Raw genomic sequence first — 23,238 nt, forward strand, 5'->3', positions numbered from 1 at the left:
CCCCTGGGTCCTCCTTTCATTGTCCCGAGGTGTTCTTCTCCCTGGACAGAAGAAGAACAGGGGCAGAGCCATCGGGCATTCCCCTCAGACCTGGGCCACCCAGTGTCTCCATCTTCCCCAGCCAGGCCCCACCCAGTGAGGCATCCAAGGGAGTTTCATGGATTATTGATTTTGATGTGTCAGCTAGGAATTTTTTTAATGCAAAGGACTGGACACAATTATTGAAGTAAAATTAACACTTTTTAACTGGTAGAAATAAATTAAGTGGGTTGGACCCAGAAGGTCAAAGGGCTCACACTCTCATAGTGTGAACTGGTTGCTCTCCAACCTTCCACCCTACTCATTTCTTTTGGGTGACCCCATTCACAGACACAGTCTTTCTCAATTTATCCTGGGCCTCCGGCAAATTCATATAGTATAATTTGTAATACTTTTAAAACCCCCATTTGTCCTGGGTTCTTAGATTCATTACAAATTCCTCAGGGGCGAGGATTTGGGTTTTGGCAACCCCGCTCCCAGAGCTCTCCAGATGGTAAGCACTGACCACAGTGCTAACAGCTGAAGCCTTCTTGCTGCTGACATACTCCTTTCTCTACCAGCCTCGGCAGAAGTCTTTTCTCATCAGACAGGCCTAGAGGTGCTTCTGACCCTCTCCCTATCCCTTTTACTTTTACCTGTGCTAAGCTATGCTCTAGGGGTTTGCCTCCCTGCGGAACCTTTGCCCAGACCATCTACCAGCTGGCAGCTGTACAGACAGGTGGGCCCAAGGTGTCAGGCCTCCGGTGATTCCCCTATCATCTACGACAAAGTTAAAAATCAGCCAAAATCACGTCCCTTCCCTGGCAAGGGGTGGAGGCAAACAAAACCTCGGCGGGAGCGAGCAAGGGAGAAAAAGTGCGGGCGCCAAGGTGGGAATGAAGCGCGCCGGGCAGGTCGGCGCTGCTTCCCTTCCCCGCTCTGGATTTTGCAGACAGAAGTGCGCACCTAGCCGCGTCTTTGGGGGCGGGTCCGCGGGAGGATCCTTGAGGTGCCGGGCAAGGAATGGCGCCGAGTTCTCGGAGACCGGGTCCGCAGAGCTCTGGGGACAGGTCAGCAAGGAGTGGGGTGAGTACTCGGGGCACAGGGCGGGTCCTTGAAGCCCGCGGGGTGGATCATAAGGACGTGAGGCGGGTCCTTGGGGCTGGTGGGGCGGTCCTAGGGACGTGGGCCGGGCTTTTCCGGTGTGGGGCGGGCCCTCGGGGAGCAGGGCGGGACATCAGGGGCGGGTCCTCGGGACGCAGGGCTGGACGTGACTCCTTGGGGTTCGTGGGGCGGGTCCTAGGGGGATGAGTGCTCGGGGCGCGGGGCCGGTCCTCGGTTCGAGGGGCGGGGCGTGAGGCCGGGCCCTCTGGGCGCGGGGCGGGGACTGAAGGCGGATCCTCTGGGCACCGGGCGGGACGTGGGTCCTAGGGGCTTAGGGGGCGGGACCTCGGGGCGGCGCGCGCCGGCGTCCCCCGCTCCTCCCGCGCGCGGCCCCTGGAGTCCCCAAGGCGCGCGGCCAGCCCAGCTCTGGCCGCTGCACTTAAGCAGCCCGGCGGCCGAGCGCGCGCGGGCCGGGGCCGGGGCCGCGGCGGGGGGCGCCGCACCCAGGGTCCTTCTGCAGCCCCCGTAGCGAGAAGCGAGGGCGAAGACGAGGCTGAGCGGGTCCGGAACCATGAACCGGAGTTTCCACAAGTCTCAGACCCTGCGCTTCTACGACTGCAGCGCGGTGGAAGTCAAGAGCAAGGTGAGTCGGGGGCCGGCGGTCTGCGCCCCCCAACCTGCGAATGAATGGGCGCCCGCAGGGGATTGGGCGGTGCGAGAGGGACCGGCGCGGGCGACAACTTTGGAGCGCGGCGCCGTCCATGGGATGTGCAGGGGTCCGGCAGTCCTTCCCGCCCCTGCGCGCACACAAAGCCCGGCAGCCCCATAGGATCCAGCTGGAGCCCCGGCGCTCAGAGGGCCGTGCTGCCGCCGGACCCTTCGCGGGAGAGGCTCTTTTGTTCCACAAGCCGGAGGCAACCCGGCGCGCCGCACGGGTTGGAGGGGCGACGTTTCCGGGGCGACCTGAGGGCTGCTAGGATTTGGGGCCATGGAGGGGCCTCGGGAGCCCGGGCGAGGGAGGGCCCTGACCGCGCCGCCTCCGTCGCTGCGGAGGAGCCTCGCAGTCGGTGAGGGGGAGACGAGCAGCGGGTCCCCAACCTCGAGGCCAGACCCCAGCCCCAGGCCCGCCCTGCGTACCAGCCCCTGAGCCTCCCGGCGCGCCCCAGGCCCAGATTCCCCGGGCGCGACAGACGGGCGGCCCCTCCCGCTGCCCGCGCCCTGGCCCAAGCGTGCCTGAACTTGCGGGTAGCTGCGCGTTTAGGTAATTGGCTGATAGGATCTGGCGCTTCTGCCCTTTGCGGGGGTGGCTTCTTCACCGCAGACGCTTTTGTCTGCGAGGGTCCCGGTGGTGGACCCCACGGCAGAGGAGGAGCTGCCGTTGTTCAGGGTCCTGGAGGAGGGGGCCCTTGAGCTGACTGTTGCCTGGGAGCCCGCTCTGGCCCTTTCTCTCTGCGCCCCCTGCCCACCCTAACCCCCCCACCCCGCCGTCCCGGTAAAGCAAGAGAGAGGCACTTGAGTGGTGGGAGAGCAGCCAGACCGGAGAGTGGGCTCTGACCTCCAACTCCATGCACACTTGGGGCATGGGGTGGGTGTGCCCTGGCCAGGTGTCTGGGAAGAAGAGTCCAGAGGCCCTCCTGCCTGGGTTGCCCTGCCAGCCAAGCGGGGGTCCTTTGGTTTAGGATTTACAGGGCTTCCTCCGAGGATGGGGGCGGTTCTCTGCAGAAACCCCACTGCAGCTGAGTTGAAGAATTTCCTCACCATTTTATCGGACAGTCTTTTTTTTTTAAACCCTTCATATCTAATTTCCCCGAATGCTAATTCTGTGACCCTCGCCCTGCACTCACCCCTCTTTTAGCCCCCAAGTCACAGGTGCCTACTGTGAGGTGTGTGAGGGGAAGAGCCGACGAGCATGAATGGGAGCGCCAGGTAGTCGGTGTTTCTTTAGCTCAGTGAGAATGTGGCTTTTTAGAGCTCACTGGCCTCTGCAGTGCCCACTGAGCACAGGAAGTGTTTCATTTTATTTTAATTTTTTATTTTGAGACCATTATAGATTAACAGGCAGTTGTGAGAAAGAATACGGAAACGCCCTTGTAGCACACTGTCACATCCAGAACCTCACTGCAGTCGTTCGCGGGTGTTTTCAGGTCTTGCACTTTTGTCGCGTGCACATCCGTGGGCCCAGCACAGTCACCAGACAGAATGCTTCTATCACAAGGGGACCTCCTGCTGCCCTTGCCTAGTGGCCACTCACTTCTAAGTGTAAGTTGGCTCACATTAACGTCACACACTATTGTGACTCTCACTGGCCGCATCCCTGTGCTCAGTGGCCATGTGTGGCTTGCAGCTGCCTGACCAGATGCACAATTGCAGAGGGACAGCCCTGGAGGAAGTGCCCTCACCAGGTCCTGTCCTGCAGTCTGGACTGTCGGCAGCGTGTGGACCGCTGGGGCTGGAGAGGAAGGGTCTGCCTTTTGCTTTTGCCTCTCCTCAGGGACTGGGGGCTGTGGGTGTTCTGTTGGCCTAGCAGGTTGCCTCAGGCTGCCCCACCTCCTCTACTCCCTGACCCTGGGTTCAAGCTCAGATGCAGTGAATGCTCCCCTGGAGGCAGTGGGACTGCCAGAGATTTAGGTGAATTTGAGAGTACCCCTGGAAGGCCACAGCAACACAGCAACCTGGGCCCTGCTGGGCTGGCTGGTTAGACACACACACACACACACACACACACACACACACACACACACACACCTTTCAGACAACAGGGCTTCCCTTACCGTTTGTCCAGAGGGTCCACGTGACTCTTCCCTCTGTACACGCCTTCCCGCTGACCCCCTGAGTTGATACTTGCAGCCGTGGAGTCCATCCCTACAGCGTTGCTGTTGTCAAAATACAGGAGGCAAAGCTTTATGACAGTGACGTCTTTATTCAGTCTAAGTGTAGTGCCAAAACACCTGGGTTTGTATGTGGAGAAAATGGTGCCCGGGAGCTGAGTCCAGCTGGTCCGCCACCGACCCGGTTGAGCTTTCAGGCAAGTTATTTAACTTTTCTGAGCCTCAGTTATTTCCTCTGTAAAATGGCCACTGCCTATTTCTGCTTACCTCCCAGGACCACATGAGGTAATGAAGGTGAAAGCACTTTTAAACTGCAGGGCACCCACAGCTGTAAGAGTTAAGCAGAGCAGATCAGGGTTCTGTGTTCTTTCAGGATATTGGGTCTGAAAATCGCCTCTGATCCTCAGAACTTTTGCATTAGCTGTCTGCCACAGCTGCTCAGTTCCCAAAGCCCTGGAGACATTGTCTGGACCTGGTGGCCCTCCCCCATCCTGTAGCCGCTTACTCTTCCTGAGGCATTTCTGCTGAAATACCTGTGATTCCTTGGTCCCACCCCCAGCCAGCAGCATGCACTTCTGGCCTCCCAGCTCTCATTTCACACTCACTCTGACTTCTGCCTCTCTTCCCATAAGACCTGCAGTGGGGAGGGGCTGTGCAGATATCTGGAGGAGCATGTTTCAGGCCAAGGGGAACAAGTCTTGGCCCATCAGAGGGACAACAGGAAGGCCAGTGCCTGGAGGTGGGTGTCCTACATGGGGCAGAGTAATTGGAGAAGACTGGTCGTTGGAGGAGAAGACAGAAAGCTACACAGTGCCACTGTGAACTCTGCAATGACTTTAACTACATTAGTATTTTGTCAGTCCTCCCAGCATCTGCATATGCCTGAAAAAGTTGAAAGGAACACAGTTATTCTAGGTAGAGCAGTGTGCTGTACCCTGAGCCCCCAACCTCTGGCTGGAGGCCTCTGCGTTAAACAAGGTCCCTGTTGTGCTGGTCCCTGTACCACTCAGGTCTCATCCGTGCCCTCTTTGACCTCTGGGCCCCTGGTTATGTGGCTCTCCCCCACCTTAAATGTTTTCTGTAAGAATGTGCCCTATCCTGATGACCCTCTCCTTCAAAGCCCATCCGACGCCTTCTCCAGGCCGAGCTTTCTCCTTCCTCTGACCTCTTCCTGTGTTACTCTCATCTTGTGGCCCTTGTCACGATGCTGGAGACAGGGACTGAGGACTATGTTTAAACTTCCAGGGTTTGTTGTATCCGTTGTGTTTGGGGGAGACTAACACTACTGAAAACTTTAATCCAGTTTATGCTGCTCTGTTTAGATAATGCTGGAGGTTTTTTTTGGACTCTAAACAAATGCATTGCCATTGTAGAAAATGAAGAACCCATAATAGACACAAAAGGGGGTAATTCTCACATCTAAAGATGAGCTTCTATTCAGTCCTCCTTTATTTGCAGATATATATGCAGATGTCTTGTTTTACAGAATCAGGGTCATATTTTATAGATGTGTTACCCAGAGCCTGCTTTCCCCCTTCAGCCTAACAGTGTATTGTAACTGTTTTCTTATATCATTCATATTTTTAGAAAACTTATATTTGAAATGGCTGCATTGTATTCCTATATAGTACACGTATATCCTATGTGTAAAGTATAATTAATCTAACCAATGTTCCTTCTGAGTTATTTCCAACTTTTTTTCTAGAGTAAACAATCTGAATAACATCTTTATATTTAAATTTTATATAAAGATTACATATAGATTATATATATCATTTAAAGTACATAGAGTCCTGATTCTCTTAATTCACTGCAGAACTTTTATTATTTCTTTAGGACAGATTCCTGGAAGTGAAATTGCTGAGTGAAAAGTATGCACATTTTTAAGGCTTTGAATACACATTGCTGAATTTTCTTCCAGAAAGTCTCTTCTACAGATGTGTATGCCCTGCTTCACGTCTGTCCATCCATCTCTCCCTCCTCCTACCTGCCTCTGGCACTGGGTATTTTCTTGTTCTTTCCCAATTAGATAAGTGAAATTTTATTGTTTTAATTTGTATTCTTGGGTTATTTCTGAATAGAAAATTCTTACATTTGTTAGCTATGTTTAGCTTCCTGTTTCTTTCCTGCATCCTTCCTTGGTTGGTGTTCTTATTTTTTGTGGTTATGGCTCTGCTTGTCTGCAGGAGATCTTCCAGTCAGTGCAGATGGTGCTGAGGTGACCGTGTGTTCAGTCCACGTGTTTCCTCTGGTCCCGGATCTTCTCTCTGGCTGAGGTTGCTGGCTGCCTGGCCACGCCCTTCCATCTGGTGGGCTGGAGCCCAGGCCAGGCCCTCCCCGTGGGGTGGTTGGGCACTTGCCTCCTGTGGGCCAGTTGAGAACCGCCTGACATGGTTTGACTCACCTGTGTGTGTCGGCTACACCCTTTTAAGATTCTGGTTTTGTTGTATCTGTGCATGTCTGTGTTTAAACAGGTTAGGTGACTTGATTTGGGAACTTGCCTCTAGAGAAGATGTTCATCAAGGACCCAGGTGGGCACCCATGGTGTCCGTACCTACGTCTCCTGGGTCTGTGACCTGTGAGAAGCAGGAAGTCCTATGAGCCTTCCCGAGGCACCCTAGTTAGCGAGGGGTCAAGCCTTTTCCTGGGAGCCGTGACATTTCAGAGAGAGGATTCCTCCAACTTTAGGGATAGGAAGGCGTGTCAGGGACTGGGCGATGCGACCATTCGAGGTTGCTTCAAGGCGTCAGAAGCTCTGATGTTTGTCACATCCAGAATCAGCAATTCGTGAAAAGGAAGAGGCATCATGACCTTTTCCCACGAAGGGGCCTCCTGGACTTCTCGAGGCAAGCGAGGGGGAGCTTGGACTGAGGACAGCAGGAGCATCCCTGACGGTGGTGTTGCCTTTGTTCAGCCGTCTGTTCATGTGTTTCCTGGCTCCTCACCTCCTCCCAGTGAGTCCTCCTCGCAGTGAACCCGGGGAGCAATGGGAGGTGCTGGGCCCCTTTTTAGCCCCAGCATGCACCCCGAACCCTCCTCTAAGCAGAACGCACTGGGCTCCTGAACATACTGAGGGAGTAGAGATGGCCCAGACTGGACACTGTGCTCTGTGTAGGTTGCATTCAGAACTGTTTCTTAAAACTTGTTTTATACATATGCGTGTATATATGTATGTGTGTATGTATGCCAGACACTGTTCTAAATAAACTGCAGTTACAAATAATAGTTCCTTAATCCCCATCACAGCCCTCCAGGATGTTTTCTGTCATCGCCCCCACTATGCATGAGAGAACACTGAAATCCAGGCGCTTTCACTGAGCTGCCCAGGGTCAGAGAGCCTGGGCCGCTTGGCTCCAGGCTCTGTGCTCGTTAACACGAGCTGCCTGTGGCCACCGATGGAGGAGGGCTCCTGCCTTCTCCTCTCTGACAAGCCCTGAAATCCAGGTCTGGGTATTGATGCAGGGGGTCCCAGCTCACCCAGCGTGGAATGAGGCAGACCCCCGCGAGCTCCCTGGATCGAGAGCTTGGTAGGGTAAGGCCTAAGTGCTTTGGGGGAGGAAGGTGAATTTTTCCTCCATCTCTAGAGCAGGTTTAAGCTGTGTGGCCTTGAGGGAAGTCCTCTATTCAGTAGTTGTTCATAAAAGTCTGATTCCACCATCCATTCATCCATTCCTGTATTCGTTTACTGAGTACCTACTGTGTGCCAGGCATGGGGCTAGTGCTTAGGTACAAAGGTAAACGAGATAGACAGTACCCCCACCTTAAAAATGTATAGTACCATGATGGTCAGTCCCACGTGGACAGGTGGGGGTGGGTGGATGCAGGGGTCCTGCATGCTGATGTCCAAAGTATCACCAAATCCAGCGTCAGTCTTGAGCCCAGAGGTTCTGGCTGCATCCTGGCTACCCTGCCCACCCAGCAAGGCCAGCCACGGCACCCAGGCACCCAGAAGCCACTCTCATCTGTTCTCTGGCATCAGCCAACAGTGGAGCCTCAGGGGTTGCTTTGCGATGAGTCACAGATCCTCTCCCCTCCTTGCCGCCAGAAGCAGCTGGGCTCTGGGCGCCACTTCTCCTCATCCGAGGTCTCTTCAGTCCTCCTCATGGTACTGCATCGCTCAGTAGTCCACTCCAAGGAAAATCTCAGCCTCGGAAATGTGAAGAGCATTGCTTCGCATGCAGTAGGTACCCAAGAAACGTTAGTGGAATTGAATTCAGATCAGGAACAACTGGAGTTTCCTGACAGCGCCTAGCTCAGAAGTGGTCTGTTAGGATACTTTGGGAAAGAACTGCTTTTTGAGGAAGGTGACCAAAAGTGGATTCAGCAATGACTTTTTCCCAGGGCATCTCTGAGAGGGGTTAGGGGCCTTGTTCCCTGCCTGCTAGTGCCATGGGGAGGGAGGGAAAGAAGTGGGTAGACGATGAGCTAAGCAAAAAGGGGAAAACTTGAAAGCTCCCAGGAAGCTGGTCTGTAAGTCCACGTCGCTGTTTCTGCTGCTGCTAGTGTCCCCTTATCTCCTTAGTGCCACCCTGTAGGCCGAGAGCTTCAGGGGCCTGGCTCCTGGGCATCTCCACAAACAGTGCTCATACCCTCCCTGGTAACCCCTTAGGCCACACACGCTCCCTCCTCCAGAGCCACTCAGGCAGCCCTGTGTTACCCGTGGGACGGGGCACTCACTGTTACTTACAGCTGTGACATCTGTTACCTTTGGTGCCTCCTTTCTCCATCCCCTAAGTTCAGTCCTTCCCAGGTTCCTGGGGTCAGGGATGTGTCTCCCGCGCCCCACTATCCATCTCTCTGTCTCTCCCCAAGGCTGTGTTCTCAAAGGGGTGGGCTCGTCTCACCATCCCCAGCCAGAGCATCTGCTCTGACTTTTGGGGTATGTAGGTCACATTTTACTTGTGGGAATAAAAAAAAAAGCTTTTGTTGCATAGAGTCTGAAAACCACCCAGGCCCTCCTGCTTGGCCTGGCCCTGTTAAAGTCTTACTTTCTCCCTCCCGGTCCGAGGCTGACTTTCTTGCAACCCGATCCTTTCCTGCTCTCACCCAGGAAGCTCTGCCAGGCCTCAAGCCTCAGGCAGCTGCCTTTTCAGGAAACTGTTAACACCATGGGGTCTCTCCCGTGTGACTTCAGTGCACGTGGTGCTTGATGAAACTTTACATGTTTGTGCACCTGGATGAACGCTATGCACGTCCAGGTAGGTGTGGAGCATTCCAGCATCCAGGAAGGCTCCTTCATGCCCTGTGAGTCAGAGCCCACCCCCGGTGTAAGCACCATCAGGGTCTCTGTCACCAAAGATGAATGTGCTTGTTCTCGGATGCCACGTCACAGTGCATCTGTGTGTGTAGGGTCCGCACATGTTGTGTGCGCCTGGAGACCTGTTTTTTTAATGGATGCAGAGTATTCCACTGTGCATCTGTCTGGAAGGAGGTCTGCTTGTTTCTGGAGTTTGGTGGGCACAGCCTCCTGCATGAGTTCCTCTTCAGCACACTTGCACTAGCCTTTTGCAATGCTGCAGGGAGCTGGCCGGGGTGTCCTGGTCAGTCTAACGCACAACCTGGTGTGGCTGTTCTCGATTAGGTGTGCAGGCTCCAACCCTGGACTTGACTGGATGTGGGTGGAGCAGCTGATTTCAGATGTCTGAGGACTCGGGAGTTCCTCAAGGCCTTGAACAACAGCGTGTTAAGTGTTGGCTGATTAATAAATCAAGACAAAGCAGGAATTTGTCTGAGAGGAATGAAGGGCTTGCCGGTCCTCCCTTCAGCTCTGTGGTTTGAGCTGCTTTCTCTCTTCCTTGGCTTCCTCTGCTCCTAGCTGGTGGGCCCTTCTGCAGGGCCATGCGTCGTGGGAGAAGCTGGGAGGCGAGGGGAGCAGGGATGGGCCTGGTGCTGCTCGACGGGTCACAGGACAGCACGTGCCACGGTCTCTTTGATGAAGGTGAAAAAGCACCCTTCTGAGAATTGCGTGAGTTCCATGTGTGGAAGGAGGGCCACACAGCCGCCGTGACTGTGCTGGGCTGTGGGGCCCAGAGCCCGTGTGGCCTTCACCCCGGGGTTTGCCTGTGTTGCCCTCAGCTCCCCTCTTGCACAGCCGAGGGTGCCGGTGAATCACACCCTTGTCCTTTGGGAGTCTTTGCTGCTCCTTAGGTCCTGCCTGTGAGCGAGTAGGTTTATTTTCCGTTTTATCACGTCAGTGTGTGTGTCGAAAGCTGGAGTGTATGTCGGCCAGTCCACACAGCAGGCCTCTCTGCGTCTTTGCTTCTGAGTTGGGACGTGGGATACTGACATGCAGGTCCAGAAAGTTCCCCCTCAGGTGGCCTCTCTTGGGGTGTGAGGCCCCTGGTAAGGGCTGTGGAAGAGAACTGAGGCGGCTGAGGCTGCATCTTTAGAGGGTCCACTGTGCTAGAGGAATTTGGAGACGAAAGTAATATTCGTATCCTGTTTTCCATGGTTTGGGGGCCTGAGCCACTGCCTCCCCACCCACAAGTCCTGACCTCACTTCCCTCACTGGTCTGGAATAACAGCGGGTGTTGCTATGGGACAAAACAGACTTCTCTGCCTGTGGTACGGTCCCCCACATGGAGGGGAGGTGGCAGCTGGCTCCTGGCCTGAGCTGTCCAGGTGCAGGGGTGAGCAGGGCACACGACCCAGATTTCACACGAACGTGCTCCTTTTGCCTGGAAGGTGACGTGGAGCTTCCATATGTCTGGGCAGACGTCAAGGGAATGCTCTTGTGAGAGACGGCGTATTGAGAAAGCCACACTGTGCTCCTCAGCAGAGGAGCTGCCTTGGGGTGCCTGCCCTGGAGAAGGTGTGTCCCTGCTCACCACGAGCTTGGAGTCTCCTACCCTGTCTACACCCGCTCCCTGAGCTGGGAGCAGTTACAGACCTTTGACCTTCAGGTTCGATTCTCCTTTTTTTGTGAAAAGCAGCCTGAAAGGGGAGGTGAGCTGGGAGTGGAGGGTGGTTGAGTCAGACACTGTGGCGAAGACATTGAGAGCATTTTCACCTCTGGATTTCAAGCTGGCTACCTCGCTGAAGGGGAGAGTCCATCCCTCCCAGGGGGCTTGAAGTAACAGTAATGTGTGTTTCCTGCCCCCAGGTAGCTATAGAGACGCAGCCACGTGTGTGTCTCTGCCTCTCACAGCCTTTCCCCAAGTGAGGGAAACAGTGATTTGTTGGCCCTCCTGGGGTTGTGGAGGGACATCACACAGGGTTCGGGCCCCAGGAGCCCCCGAGTTAACAAGACCACAGTGTGAGAAGACAACACTGTGTACAACTTTCCTCCCCTTCCCTCGGACACTGGAGCAACAAGCAGGAGTGTAGCGGCTGCTTTTCTCAGACTCAGAGGTGGTGCCACAGCTTCTTTGGGGACAGTGCCTTAATCATCAAAAACGTGCCATGTAAGAGTTTGTGTGTAAATAGTAGTTGAGTGAGTTTAAGATGAACTGTGGACCTGAGGACCGTATTTTCAGCTGTAAAAGAACGCACTTTGCGGTGGTCTTGGAGCGGCGGCAGCTGGGTGCTGCAGACGGAACGCGGAGCCGGTCAGGAGACGTGGGCTGGTTCCCAGCCTGAGATCAGGTAGCTGTCTGACTCTGCGCCCCTCGGCACTGGAAGGGCGCTTCCAGCTGGGACACTTACTGCTTAGCTGTGGACAGGAAGACGGCTAACGGGACTCACAGTGCACACCAAATGAGCCTTTCATGCTCTGAGTTAAATGTGTTTCTATACAGAGTGGATCTGTTTAAACATATAGATAACTGTAGAGAGACCTTAGGTAACAAGAAAAAGAGAATTTTACATTTTCAATGTTTTTAACCTGGAAAGAAAGAAATGATTGTGGTGATGGTACTAAATTAACCTTGGAGTCACATGACATTGAAGATGAAAATACATGTATATTGCCAGAGCCTTATGGCTCCAGAAACATCGTCCATGTGAAGCTTTAGTTTCTCAATTGGCGAAGAGGGACTGAAGGCCTTTTGCAGTCTGGGGTCAGGGTGGAGATGGGTGTGTGAAGGGGAGGCAAGTTCTACCCTGTTCAGAGTGCCTGCCCTCGATCTTCCCTGCCAGTTCAACACTGTTGGACCAATTCGACTGGAAAAGCTCGCCCTACCAGCTTGGACTAAGTCTCACATCCTGTTGCTCCTCTGCGAGGGCCAGCAGTGGTAGAGGTGGGGGTGGGCTTCCCTGAGTCCTTGTGAGTCTTCATCTTCTGAACTGATGTGTGCTTGCACCCTTGGCGCCTGGGGTCGCATGTCTGCCTGGAGCAAAAGCAGAGTCTCCCTCTGCACCAGTCCACCACCACCTCCTGGGGTTTCCATGGTTCTGAACACAGCTTCCAGGCAGCCTTCAGTTGACCATTTAAAAAAAATTTTTCTTTGAGGTGAAATTTTAAAATAGCAACTCTGGAAGCTATAATTCATATGAAATAAAACTCACACCTTTAAAGTACAAATTTGGTAGTTTTTAGTATATTCACAGAGTTTTGCAGTCATTACCATTATTTAATTTTGGAACATTTTCTTCACTCCGGAAAGAAACCCATACTCATTAGCAGCCATTCCATGTTTAAGCCACTGTGAATATGCTGCTGTGAACATGAGTGTACAAATATCTCTTTGAGACCCTGCTTTCAATTATTTTGGGTATATACTCAGAATTGGAATTGCTGGGCCATATGGTATTCTATTTCAATTTTTTATGGAACCTCCATACTATTTTCTACAATGAATGTATAATTTTACATTCCTAACAACAGTACACAGGGGTTCCATTTTCTCCATCTCCTCACCAAAAATTATTTTCTGGTTTTTGGTAGTAGTCATCCTAACAGGTAGGAATCCCCAGCTTCTTTTAAATCTTATTTGTCCAATTCTTTTCTGTTCTGGCTGGTACCTTGATTCAGGTACTTTCATAGAGATCTCTATACCCTGATGCAGTAATATTCAAACGTTTCAGCTCCCCAAATAGACTTTTGAGAATTATCTCCGTAGAGGGAATAATACATTCTGAAGTTTACATCTAAGTATTCTTATAATAAGTATAGTTACAAAGGATGTAATTTCTATCATGTTGCAAAAATTCCACTTAAAAATAAACCTTTTATCATATAGCCTTTAATAATTAAACAATCCCTGCTGATTATTCTTAACAAATGCCCTGAGGAGAGAGCTTTTCCCAACGGCTGAGCTCTGACGCAAGTCAAATTAAGACAAACCCTGTGAGCAGGGCTTTTCCAGAGACCTGTGAGCAGTTTAATGATGACACTTCTGTGGCTATGGGGCTTTGGGTGAGCTCCACATTGGTTCTGCCCCTCCAAAGCTATTAGGCTGCTGGTGTTCAAAGCTGAGGAATGAGGGATAGAAAGTTAAAACACCACAGAGCTTGCCGTTCTGAGATTTAGGTGTTTTTCTGGAATAAACACACCTTGGATTATTGCTTGTAAACTTCTGATTATTTTCCAGATTTCTCAAAAGGTTGATTTTTGACCATTTTTGCCAGTATTCTCGTTGCTTTTACCAGAGGAGTGGGTCTTTGCCCATCATTACTTCACTATTTCAGAAGTACTTCAAGATTAACTCTTAGAACAGCAGGTAACTTGCGCTTCCCAAGTTCTTAGTTATCTTGGGTTTCTAGCATTCTTTTTGTCTCCTTGCTTCTTGACCAAGAACTTTATCAGTAACATAGTTTACTCTGTAGCACATTACTTTTATAGCAACTAGGTTCTAGGTATTATTCATTCAACAAGCATTTGTCAGAAGTATCCCCTCTTCCTGAGGGGAGAGTCAAGACAGACAGATAGACAGATAGATAGATAGATAGTTTGTTTCCTAATTCCTAATGACCATTTGATTACTTATTTAATATTTTAAAGAAAAGAAAAGTGAATTTCATTTAGAAGTCAATTTACTTTTGCTTTCTGGCTTCCTTATTTCATATACGAGTTAACTTTAAAAAATGTAAAGAGGTGAACCCCTCCATTTTTACTATCCAGTTGTAGGTGGAGTCAGCTATGAAATACAAAAAATATTATCAAAATAATAATGGAATGACAGTTTATTTATCTGCAAGCTTTGAGAAATGAGGATAGTACATCTGTGAATTTCCCAATAGTGAGTGATGTTACTTTTGGAAAAGTGCTTGATTCTTTCCTTTTATTTATTGATTTTCAAAGTAGTGATTTGGTTCCCTAGCATCCTCCAAAAAGTGAAAAATAAAATTTTGGTTATCACTATAAACAAGTGCATTTATATACATTGTGTGTGTTCTAGTCCTTACACTAGAAACAAATGCATTTATATACACATTGGATGTGTTCCAGTCCACAGCAATTACTACCCTTATTGATGACCACATGTGCAGACTGTCCCATCTTCAGCTGTGGGAGATGATTTCAGCTAGTTCCTGAGTCCTTTTGATATGACCTTGGTAGTCTTTGATAATTCCTTGCTTCCTAGAAGAGTGAGATTTAGAGGCTTATGTAAATTTCTTGACCCATATCTAGAATTAGACATTTTGACAAGGAATCCTAGGGGGTTTTTTAATTGTGTTAAAATACACAGAACCTAAAATTTACCATCTTAAGCATTTTTAAGTGTGCAGTTCAGCGATGTTAAGTACCTTCACATTGCTGTACAGCCATCACCACCACCACCACCCATCCTCTGAAACTCTGTGCTTATTAAACAATAACTACTCATTCTCCCTCTTCCTCGCTGCTGGTGATCATTATTCTACTTTCTGTCTTTATGATTTTGACAACTCTAAGTACCTCGTATGAGTGGAATCATACAGTATTTGTCTTTTGTGACTGGCTTATTTCACTGAGCATAATGTCCTGAAGGTTCACCCATGTTATATAGCAAATGCCAGATTTTTCCTTTTTAAGACTGAATAACATGCCATTGTATATATATACCATACTTTGCTTAGGAATTCTTCATATATTCTGAATACAGTCTGCCCTCAGCATCTTCAGGTTCTGTTTCTGTGGATTCACCAAATATGGATAGAAAATATTCAGAAGAAAATTCTATAAAGTTCCAAAAAGTAAAACGAATTAGCTGTGTACCAGCAACTATTTACATTGTATTTACAATTAGTTACATAGCATATACATTGTATTAGGTATTACATGTAATCTAGAGTTTAAGCATACAGGAGTGGGATGTATGAAGGTTATAGTCAAATACTGTGCCATTTTATATAAGGGACTTGAGCTTCTTAGGATTCTGAGGATTCTGATACAGAGGGACAACTGTATGCTTGTTTAAAGCCTTTTTACTCTGGATAGTGTCTGTTAATGCACAAAATTTATTATTTCTGAAGTTCAACGTCTATTTTTTCTTTTGTTACCTTTGCTTTTGGTATCATATGGAGAAAGCATTTCCAAACCCAATGTCCTGAAACTTTTGCCCTATGTTTTTGTCAAAGAATTTTATACTTTTAAGTCTTACATTTCATCCTAGATCCGTTTTGAGTTCATATTTGTAATGGTGTTAGGTAAGGGCCCGACTTCATTATGAAAAAAAATTTCATTATTTTTTTTTTACATGCAGGAGTTTTTTATTGGTCACTTATATGCCAGGCATGAACATCGGCCCAAAAAAGTCACCGTTTCCACTTAAAAGAGCCTGTTGTCTCTTCCCATAGTGTTTCTCCCCCAACTCTGCAGATCCACAATTACAGATGAAGTCAGCTTTACTTATTCTAGAGGCTCAGCTCCAGGAACAAGCTGGTATCCCTTAGTATCAGGCACTGCCAGTAAAACCCAGGGGGAACCAGGTCTTGAGACTCCAGTGTTCCATCACTGTCATGACGAGTCTTCACTCACCAGCAGTACCAACTTCAGTCACCCTGGACTCTCCATCTGGCACCGCAGTGGAACATTTCTGCTGGCCTCTGGAAATGTTTCAGTTTTAATAAGGGCCTCTGGCTATAGCTGAGAAATCACAGGTACAATAGCTGTCTTTTCCTGAAATGTTGCAGATCAGTTACAGTAAACAGAACAGCGACCATCAAGGAAAAATGTCACTCTGGGCTCCTTTTCAACCACAGTAGCTATGTGGAAGCAGCTGCAGCTTTGATAAGGGACAAAAGCATTTTATTTTTAAAAGCATATTGGCATGTGGTGCTAATTTTATATTTTTACTTCTCCATTGTATTAGATCAAACAAGTTGCCACTAAATGAAGGAATTACCCAGCACAATTCGTTGTCACATAATTCTTGGTGTAGTTACCAGTAACTGAAAAAGTGGATGGCTGTCCTGACCGGGCAACAAATCTCACAATTCACGTGGTTTCCAATTCTTTGTTTTCAACAAACTTGAAAGCTATCCTAACTGAACTGTCAGCTAACGATTGTTAGAAATCATTCTGATGATAGACCACTCCAGGATTACTTATTTCTGGCACGTGACTCGGTGGGAGTCACAGGGCTGAGCGTCTTCACACTTCCAGAGCCCTTCACTCCTCATTTACGTGAAAAGGCTTCTTGGTGCTGACATCACAACAATGAGAAACAGCAGAAGAACTGATGCTACCCTTGCTTCATTGAGCAGTAAACACTTTTAAACATTTTTCATTAAACTACAGATTTTTAAAATGTCTATTTTAGAAGGCTGATAATTATTTGTCAAATTTTATAACTTTGTTCCAATTATGATTTAATAATTGTAATGACAGTCTAGAAACTTTTTGCTGTAAAAATCTATTTTTATATATTGTACATTACTTGATTTATAAATGTGGTAAAATACACATAAAACTTACCGTCTTTGCCATTTCTTGAGTGTATAGTTTAGCAGTGTTGATTATTCACGTTGTGCATTCAATCCAGAACTCTTTCCACCTTTCAAAACTAAAACTCTATATTCATTAGAAGCAACTTAGAAATATTTTTAACAAAGAGAACCTTGGGAGAAAATGTTTAACTTCAACTTATCTATTTTTGTTGCAGAGAAGACCAATAGGGTAATCAAACTTAAATTATTAGGATAAAATACCTGGATTAAATTCTCTTGGGGCAGTGTACTAGAAACAAGGGATCAAAGAGAAAAAGGAGCCTTGTTGAACTTCTGATTGTTATAGAAGAGCTGGTTCATTCTATTTAAAAATGCATCATGGTAGTATCAAATTACTATGGCATTTAGATTTCGTTGACTATATTTAAAAGATCATATGATAAAATATTTATTTTTAAATGAAATATTTATAGCATACTGGAAATTATATCCTTTGCAACTATTTATTTTTATTATAAACAATTTAGATGCCAACTTAAAAGCATATTATTCTTTTCATAGTGGTAGTTTTCCATAATTCTTTACGGGGTATGTGACACGTGAAGACTACTGCATTAGGGTCAGGCATCCCTATGACCATGCCTGAACCAACATCAAAGCAGCACTAAGATGTTCAGTGTCTCACTGTGGATGTGTTTCCTGTGGCAGAGCTCATAACAATAGTGACCACTGAGCTTCACTCCTTCACCTGTTATCCCACAATCAGACCCACAAAACACCCCATGGGGAGCTGCCCTACTCTGGGAGGTCGTCTCTTGTCTCTGTCGCTGATTTTAGATGATGCTTCCTACTTCCTGAGGAAAGTTTTAGGAAAAACTTGCATTGTTGTGCCAAGTCACAGAACTGCATCACAAAGTCCATCCTTCCCTCCCAGCACCCTGGTTACAGATGTAACATTTCTCCTTAAAAGGCCCAAATCCACAGAGTAAAAGGCAACCTACAGAATGGGAGAAAGCATATGCAAATCACATATCTGATAAGGGATTTATAGCTAGACACATACGCATATGACAAGGGAAATAAGCCAGTTACAAAAAGACCACAATGTGTGTTTTCATTTACAGGAGGCACTTAGAGATGCCAGAATCACAGACGGAGAGCACAGTGGTGGTTTCCAGGGGCTTGGGGTTGGGAATAGGGAGGCATTGCTTAATGGGCAGCGTTTCAGGTTTACCAGAGAAAGAGTTAAGGCAGGTGGATGGTGGTGATGGCTGCACAGCAACATGGAAGTACTTAATGCGCCTGACCTGTACCCTTAAGACTGCTTAAGATGGTAAATGTTATGTACATTTGGGACAATAAAAATTTTGGAAAATGCTCTTATCATATCACATTTCACACCTCCATCCAACTTTGGAGTTCATCCAACACATGAAGCATATTCAACAGATAGCTGGGCTGACAAAGCCGCCTCTTTATGAAGCACAAATGGAACTTGCATTGTCAGCGAAAAGTCAGAATTCATTTTCACTTCAAATTCACGTGTATTTTGAGGAAACTTATTAAAAGAACTAAGAAACAAATTAAGATGCATCTTAGATTAATTACCAAATGCAGTTAGGACCAAAACATTGCAGAACTAAGTTATTTAACGCGTGCTGTTTCTCATTACTTAAAATGCAGGATGTGGCATAAGTCTAGTTTGAGGCGTCCAGTGTCCCTTGGGTCAAAGTGTGTCATGTTCAGTTGAGGGGAATATTCATCTAAGAATTATGTTAAAAAGCCAAAAATACTCTTACTAGTTTCCTAAGGCATAGTTAAACTTTTTATGTATTTAGTGAAAAGCCGTATAGTGACAAAAACTAAGTGCTCTGGACGTTAGCCTGTGTCAGACACGAGATGGGAAAGATGAAGGCTGACTGCTATTGAATAAACACTGGTGATGTGATTGGATAACTGATCATGGAAAAAAAGCCGCATTAAACTTACGTTGTCGGTTTGATCTTTTGTGTCTTGGGAAGTTCTCTATCCCCAGGATGTAACCCCTGTGTGTAAGAGAGATGCTGCGGTGCTCACCGTGAGCTGCCGGGGGTGGTTCTTGGAGTAAGTACTGGGAAGGGCTTCTGACTAATGCTTGTCTCTGAGTAACAGGGACTGGGACCCTGCCTCGAGGGGAGGCACCTCTGACAACAGCAGGGGAGGAGGAGTGGCCCCCTGGGCCCCAGCACGTGCGAGGCAGGTTTCAGGAGTTTTGATTAGTCACTAAAGATGGCTATTCCCAAACAAGTCCATTGGATTGTCCCACTGCTGTGTGTCTTGGTTTTCTATTCCTGGGGCCGTGCAAGGTAGCGAGGAGTTTGATTCCTCTTGCTTTTTAGAAGGGAAATGGGATCTGAGGCACTGGTTCTCAGAGGTCTGTATAAGTTGAGGTCTGGAGACTGACCGATTCCCTTAAAATAAGTGGTTTTTTTGTGTTTGGTCCCCAGATCAGCAGCATTAGCTTCTCCAGGGAACAAGTTAAAGATACAGATTCTTGGCTGCATTCTGGATTAGCCATCTGGAATTTAGGGCCCCTCCAGGTGATTCTGACACCCTTGTATGGTTTAAGTTGAATTGCCCTTGGCTGGTTGACATGACGTCCAGGTGATGTAACTACTAGCTTTGCGTAAACATTAGATGTTTCACGTTTGTGTGTTCTAGAACCAGTATTACTAGTTTTCAGTATATAGAAGAGCAGAGTGTGTCCTGCCTGACGATAAAGGTCGCTAGTGCCAAGTGCAGAACAACAGCATGTCCTAAGCCAGAGCCCTCGGGCCAAACACGCAGCGGTGGTGTCCTTAGGCTGCTGGACGGTTGAGCCTGGTGTGAGGTCCTCTCCGGGCAGGTCCTCTGGAGGTCTGCAGGCAGCTCTGCGGGCATGTGAGCCAGGGCCAGGGGCCACCGAGGGAGAGGTGGGCCCTGCCTGTTCTCCAGAGCAGGAGAGTGAATAGTGTCTGTTTTGAAAAGAGACCTGCTCTGCTTTGTGGCCCATCCAGAGCCCGTGCTCCCATCTCCCTGAACTTTGTGAAGCATCCTTGTCACCAAGTTCTTTCCTTCTTTTAGTTTTGCTTCTACTTCCTAATCTTTCGAAGTGCAGCCATCGATCTTCTTTAAATGCAAATCATACCAAGTCATTTCCTTCCTTAAAAGTAAAATTGCCACAGGACGTTCCCAGTCCTTCCCAGTCACAAGAACTTTGCCCTCAGGAGAGAGTCCAGAAGGCGCAGCTGGCCCTGGCTTCCCCAGCACCTCTGAGTACCTGACGCCACCCGGGTGTTGTGCAGAGGCTGCTCCCCGGCCCGGATATCCGCCCCAGTCCCCAGACGAGGTGAGGGCCATCACACACTCCTGCTTCATCCCATCTGATACGTCCCATTAATTTTGACTTTGCTTTTTCCCCCAGAACCTGGGCTCCAGCCCCTCTCCTGTCCTCGGGACGTGGGTCCATGCTGAGTGAGTTGTTCCCTCGTGTGCTCATTGCAGGGTCCCTGAGGATAGGGACGCTGTTTGCTGCTGTGTCCCAGGCCTCCGGAGGCTCAGCAAACACGTCTTTGTTATGCAAACAAGCCATGCCTTATTTCTAGCGCCCTTTCCCTGCTGTTCATGTACCCCCTGTCTGTTGCATTGCAGTTTGGAGCTGAGTTCCGAAGGTTCTCCTTGGACCGTCAAAAGCCCGGGAAGTTTGAAGACTTCTACAAGCTGGTTGTGCACACGCACCACATCTCCAACACCGAGGTGGCCATCGGCTATGCGGACGTGCACGGTGACCTGCTGCCCATCAACAATGATGACAACTTCTGCAAGGCCGTGTCCAGCGCCAGCCCCCTGCTCAGGGTCTTCATCCAGAGACGAGGTACCCGGGGGCCGAGCCCCCTGCTCAGGGTCTTCATCCAGAGACGAGGTACCCGGGGGCTGAGCCCCCTGCTCAGGGTCTTCATCCAGAGACGAGGTACCCGGGGGCCGAGCCCCCTGCTCAGGGTCTTCATCCAGAGACGAGGTACCATTGGCCAAGCTGCTGCTTCTGCTCAGCAGAAGCACTTCAAAAACAAGCACAGTTTTCAGAACCACGCAGTTGTTTTCTAGCCGGTAGCGGGAGAGTAAAGAAATTAACATTCATTTGGTCAACGCTAATTTCTTAGAAAGTCTTAACAATGTTTAAACTACACTTTCCACCTTAAATAGTTTGACTTAATGAGTTTTAAATACTGAGGAAAAACTAATACCAATATTTTCAGTATTTTAACTGGAAACGTTAGCCAGTAACCCAAGAATGAAATTCAAGTTTGTTAGTGTATGTTTTCCACTGTCTTTTTAGGATTGGAAAAAAATGTTAGCTTTAGATTATAAGTGTGGTTAACTTTCAGCTCTGAAGGCCTAGCTTTGCTGTGAGTAACACAATACCATTTCACGTGAAAACATGTTACCAACACAGGTTAGTGGCTGGAAGGGGGGGCGCCCTGCTGTGGAGCCTGCGTGTCAGCTTTGTTTTCTGTCTCTAAGCTTAGGAGAACCTTAGCAATTCTAAAACATACTGAAGAAAAGAACCACTTGCAGGTGAGGCTTGGCATTTGGAAAAGGCATTTTGTGATTGATGTGGCCCTGACTGTCCCCCTCCCGGAGTGAACCTCTGTGCCCACAGTGGCACCGACCACCTTGGGGAGCAGGCTGGCGGGGGGACACTTGCAAAGCTGCAGCACACGTACCACTGCCGTGCACCTTCATCGTGTGGGGCAGAGGGAGGTCAGCCTTGGTCTCTCGGGGAGTGGGCAGCTTCACAGAGACTGGAAGTGGCAGCGTGCTGGATAGAGGCCCCCAGATGTGAGAGCCCCAAGCCAGGCTTGGTAAGTGTGAGGAGGCAGGAGGCGGGGCATGGGGCCAGGTGCCTGGTTCTTGCGCCTTTCCCAGCCCTCCTTTGCGTGATGGTGTTCCCAAGGCACCCACCCGTCAGGTTGTCCTGAGGTGGGGAGGCTGCGGACACTGAGTGCTCGGCGGCCAGTGCTGTGAGCTGGCTGTTCCTGTCCTCTTGTTCGTGGTGATGGAGGGGGCTGCGTGGGGAGGGCACAGCAGGGACCCACTGACCTCCCTTCAGAGCAGTTCTCTGGCAGTAGATCAGAGAGCTTGCATCTGCAGCCCTCGCTGAGCCTGGTGTCCTGCTGGTGGTACTGAAATGTCAACACAGCTGTCACTTCCTCACAGTGGCCTGGGGGAGCTGGCTTTCACTTTCCTGTTGAGTGGCCGGGGCATCGGGACCCTCCTCAGCCCCTGCGCAGCCCCTGGCTCTGCCTCCCTGGTCTGCTGCCCTTCCCTCTGCTGTGGCCACACCTGCTGTCCTCGCTTGGAACGCATGCCCCTCACATTGTCCAGGTGCTCTTCACGTACTGCCCTCAGGAAGGCCTCCCTGGTGCACGTCCCCTTTGCCCATTCTCTAGCCCCTTTACTCTGCTCCCCTGGGCTGCTCTCAGGGCTGGTTTGTGGTCCAGAGCCCACAGCTCTGCCCTGGCCATCCCAGGTTGTGGTGTTTCCTCACAAGGTGCGGGAGCATGAGCCAGGCTGTGCAGCCCTGTGTGAGAGACAGGTGTGCACACAGGCTTCATCACTTGTCACCTGTCGTGCAGGAAGCCGGGCTCTGTTCCATGGTGGAGCTGGAGCTGAAGGCACTGAAGCTGGCACTCTTTGTCCTTTAAGAGGCCAGCCCTAGTGACACTTGGCCTCCTGTGCTGTCGGTTCACTGAAGCCCAGGTGAGACAGGCTAGCTTCCCCCAGCACTCAGTGGCTCCCAGGCTCAGCTTGCTGGCTCGGGCCCTGTATCATGTCTTCTTTACTTAGTTTTCTTCTTTCCCTTGGCCTCAGAGAAATAGCTCAGAGTTTAACTAGCTAGCTGAGGATGTCTAACCCTCTTGTGTTTTAAGTGTGAGCGTGTCACCTCCAGCCCCTGCCTTTCTCTGTTACATGGCAGCAAAGAGCTGATTTCAGATGCTGCCCTCAGCAGTTTCCTTCTGGCTCTGTGACTGACTGAACCCCACTCTTGTCATCTGTAGAATGGGAGAGCCTACCTCAGGCTGTTGTCAGGCTTAGAGAGGAAAATGTTCCCAGCACTCACAGAGCCCATCACTGGGAAACTGGGGCTCTTGCCTCACTGTCCGCAATGGACTGTGGCTGTGAAGGCTGCATCAGAGGGAGAAGCAGGCACAGTGGTGTTTCCATGAAGCCGTCCTGATGCCCTCCGTGCTCAGGACAGACTTGCTGACTGCATGGACAGGGGTGCCATCCTGGGCGGGGCCGAGCTGAGGTGCCCCCAGGAGTGACACTGAAGTCCCATGTCCTTGTCCTACAACATAGATTCGGAGCTGTTGGTCACGTAATGCCATTTTCATGACTCTCCATAGCCACACCCACCCTGTCATTTCTTTAATGATTTCCTGTGCTTGGATGTATATTGTAAGAGGAGACTGTCACTATCAGATGGAAACTCATTCTTCCCATAGATGTTGAGAGAAAC

General features: G+C 49.5%; 1 protein-coding gene and 1 non-coding gene across 2 annotated transcripts in view; one reads left to right on the forward strand and one right to left on the reverse strand.

Annotated features, from left to right (window-relative positions):
* Positions 1 to 1,429: 1,429 nt before the first annotated feature.
* PARD6G (par-6 family cell polarity regulator gamma) overlaps positions 1,430 to 23,238 on the forward strand; it is a 58,291-nt gene continuing 36,482 nt past the window's right edge. The window contains exons 1-2 of the mRNA XM_031672386.2: positions 1,430 to 1,765; positions 20,370 to 20,592. Coding sequence (XP_031528246.1) covers positions 1,694 to 1,765; positions 20,370 to 20,592 — 295 coding nt within the window. The 5' untranslated portion in view covers positions 1,430 to 1,693. The remainder of the gene's footprint in view (positions 1,766 to 20,369; positions 20,593 to 23,238) is intronic.
* Positions 15,919 to 16,053, reverse strand: LOC116277733 (small nucleolar RNA SNORA16B/SNORA16A family). The gene has a single exon (XR_004187206.1). It is a non-coding gene; the product is annotated as a small nucleolar RNA SNORA16B/SNORA16A family (small nucleolar RNA).

Source organism: Vicugna pacos, chromosome 30 (assembly GCF_048564905.1).
Source record: "Vicugna pacos chromosome 30, VicPac4, whole genome shotgun sequence".
NCBI classification, from domain to species: Eukaryota; Metazoa; Chordata; class Mammalia; order Artiodactyla; family Camelidae; genus Vicugna; species Vicugna pacos.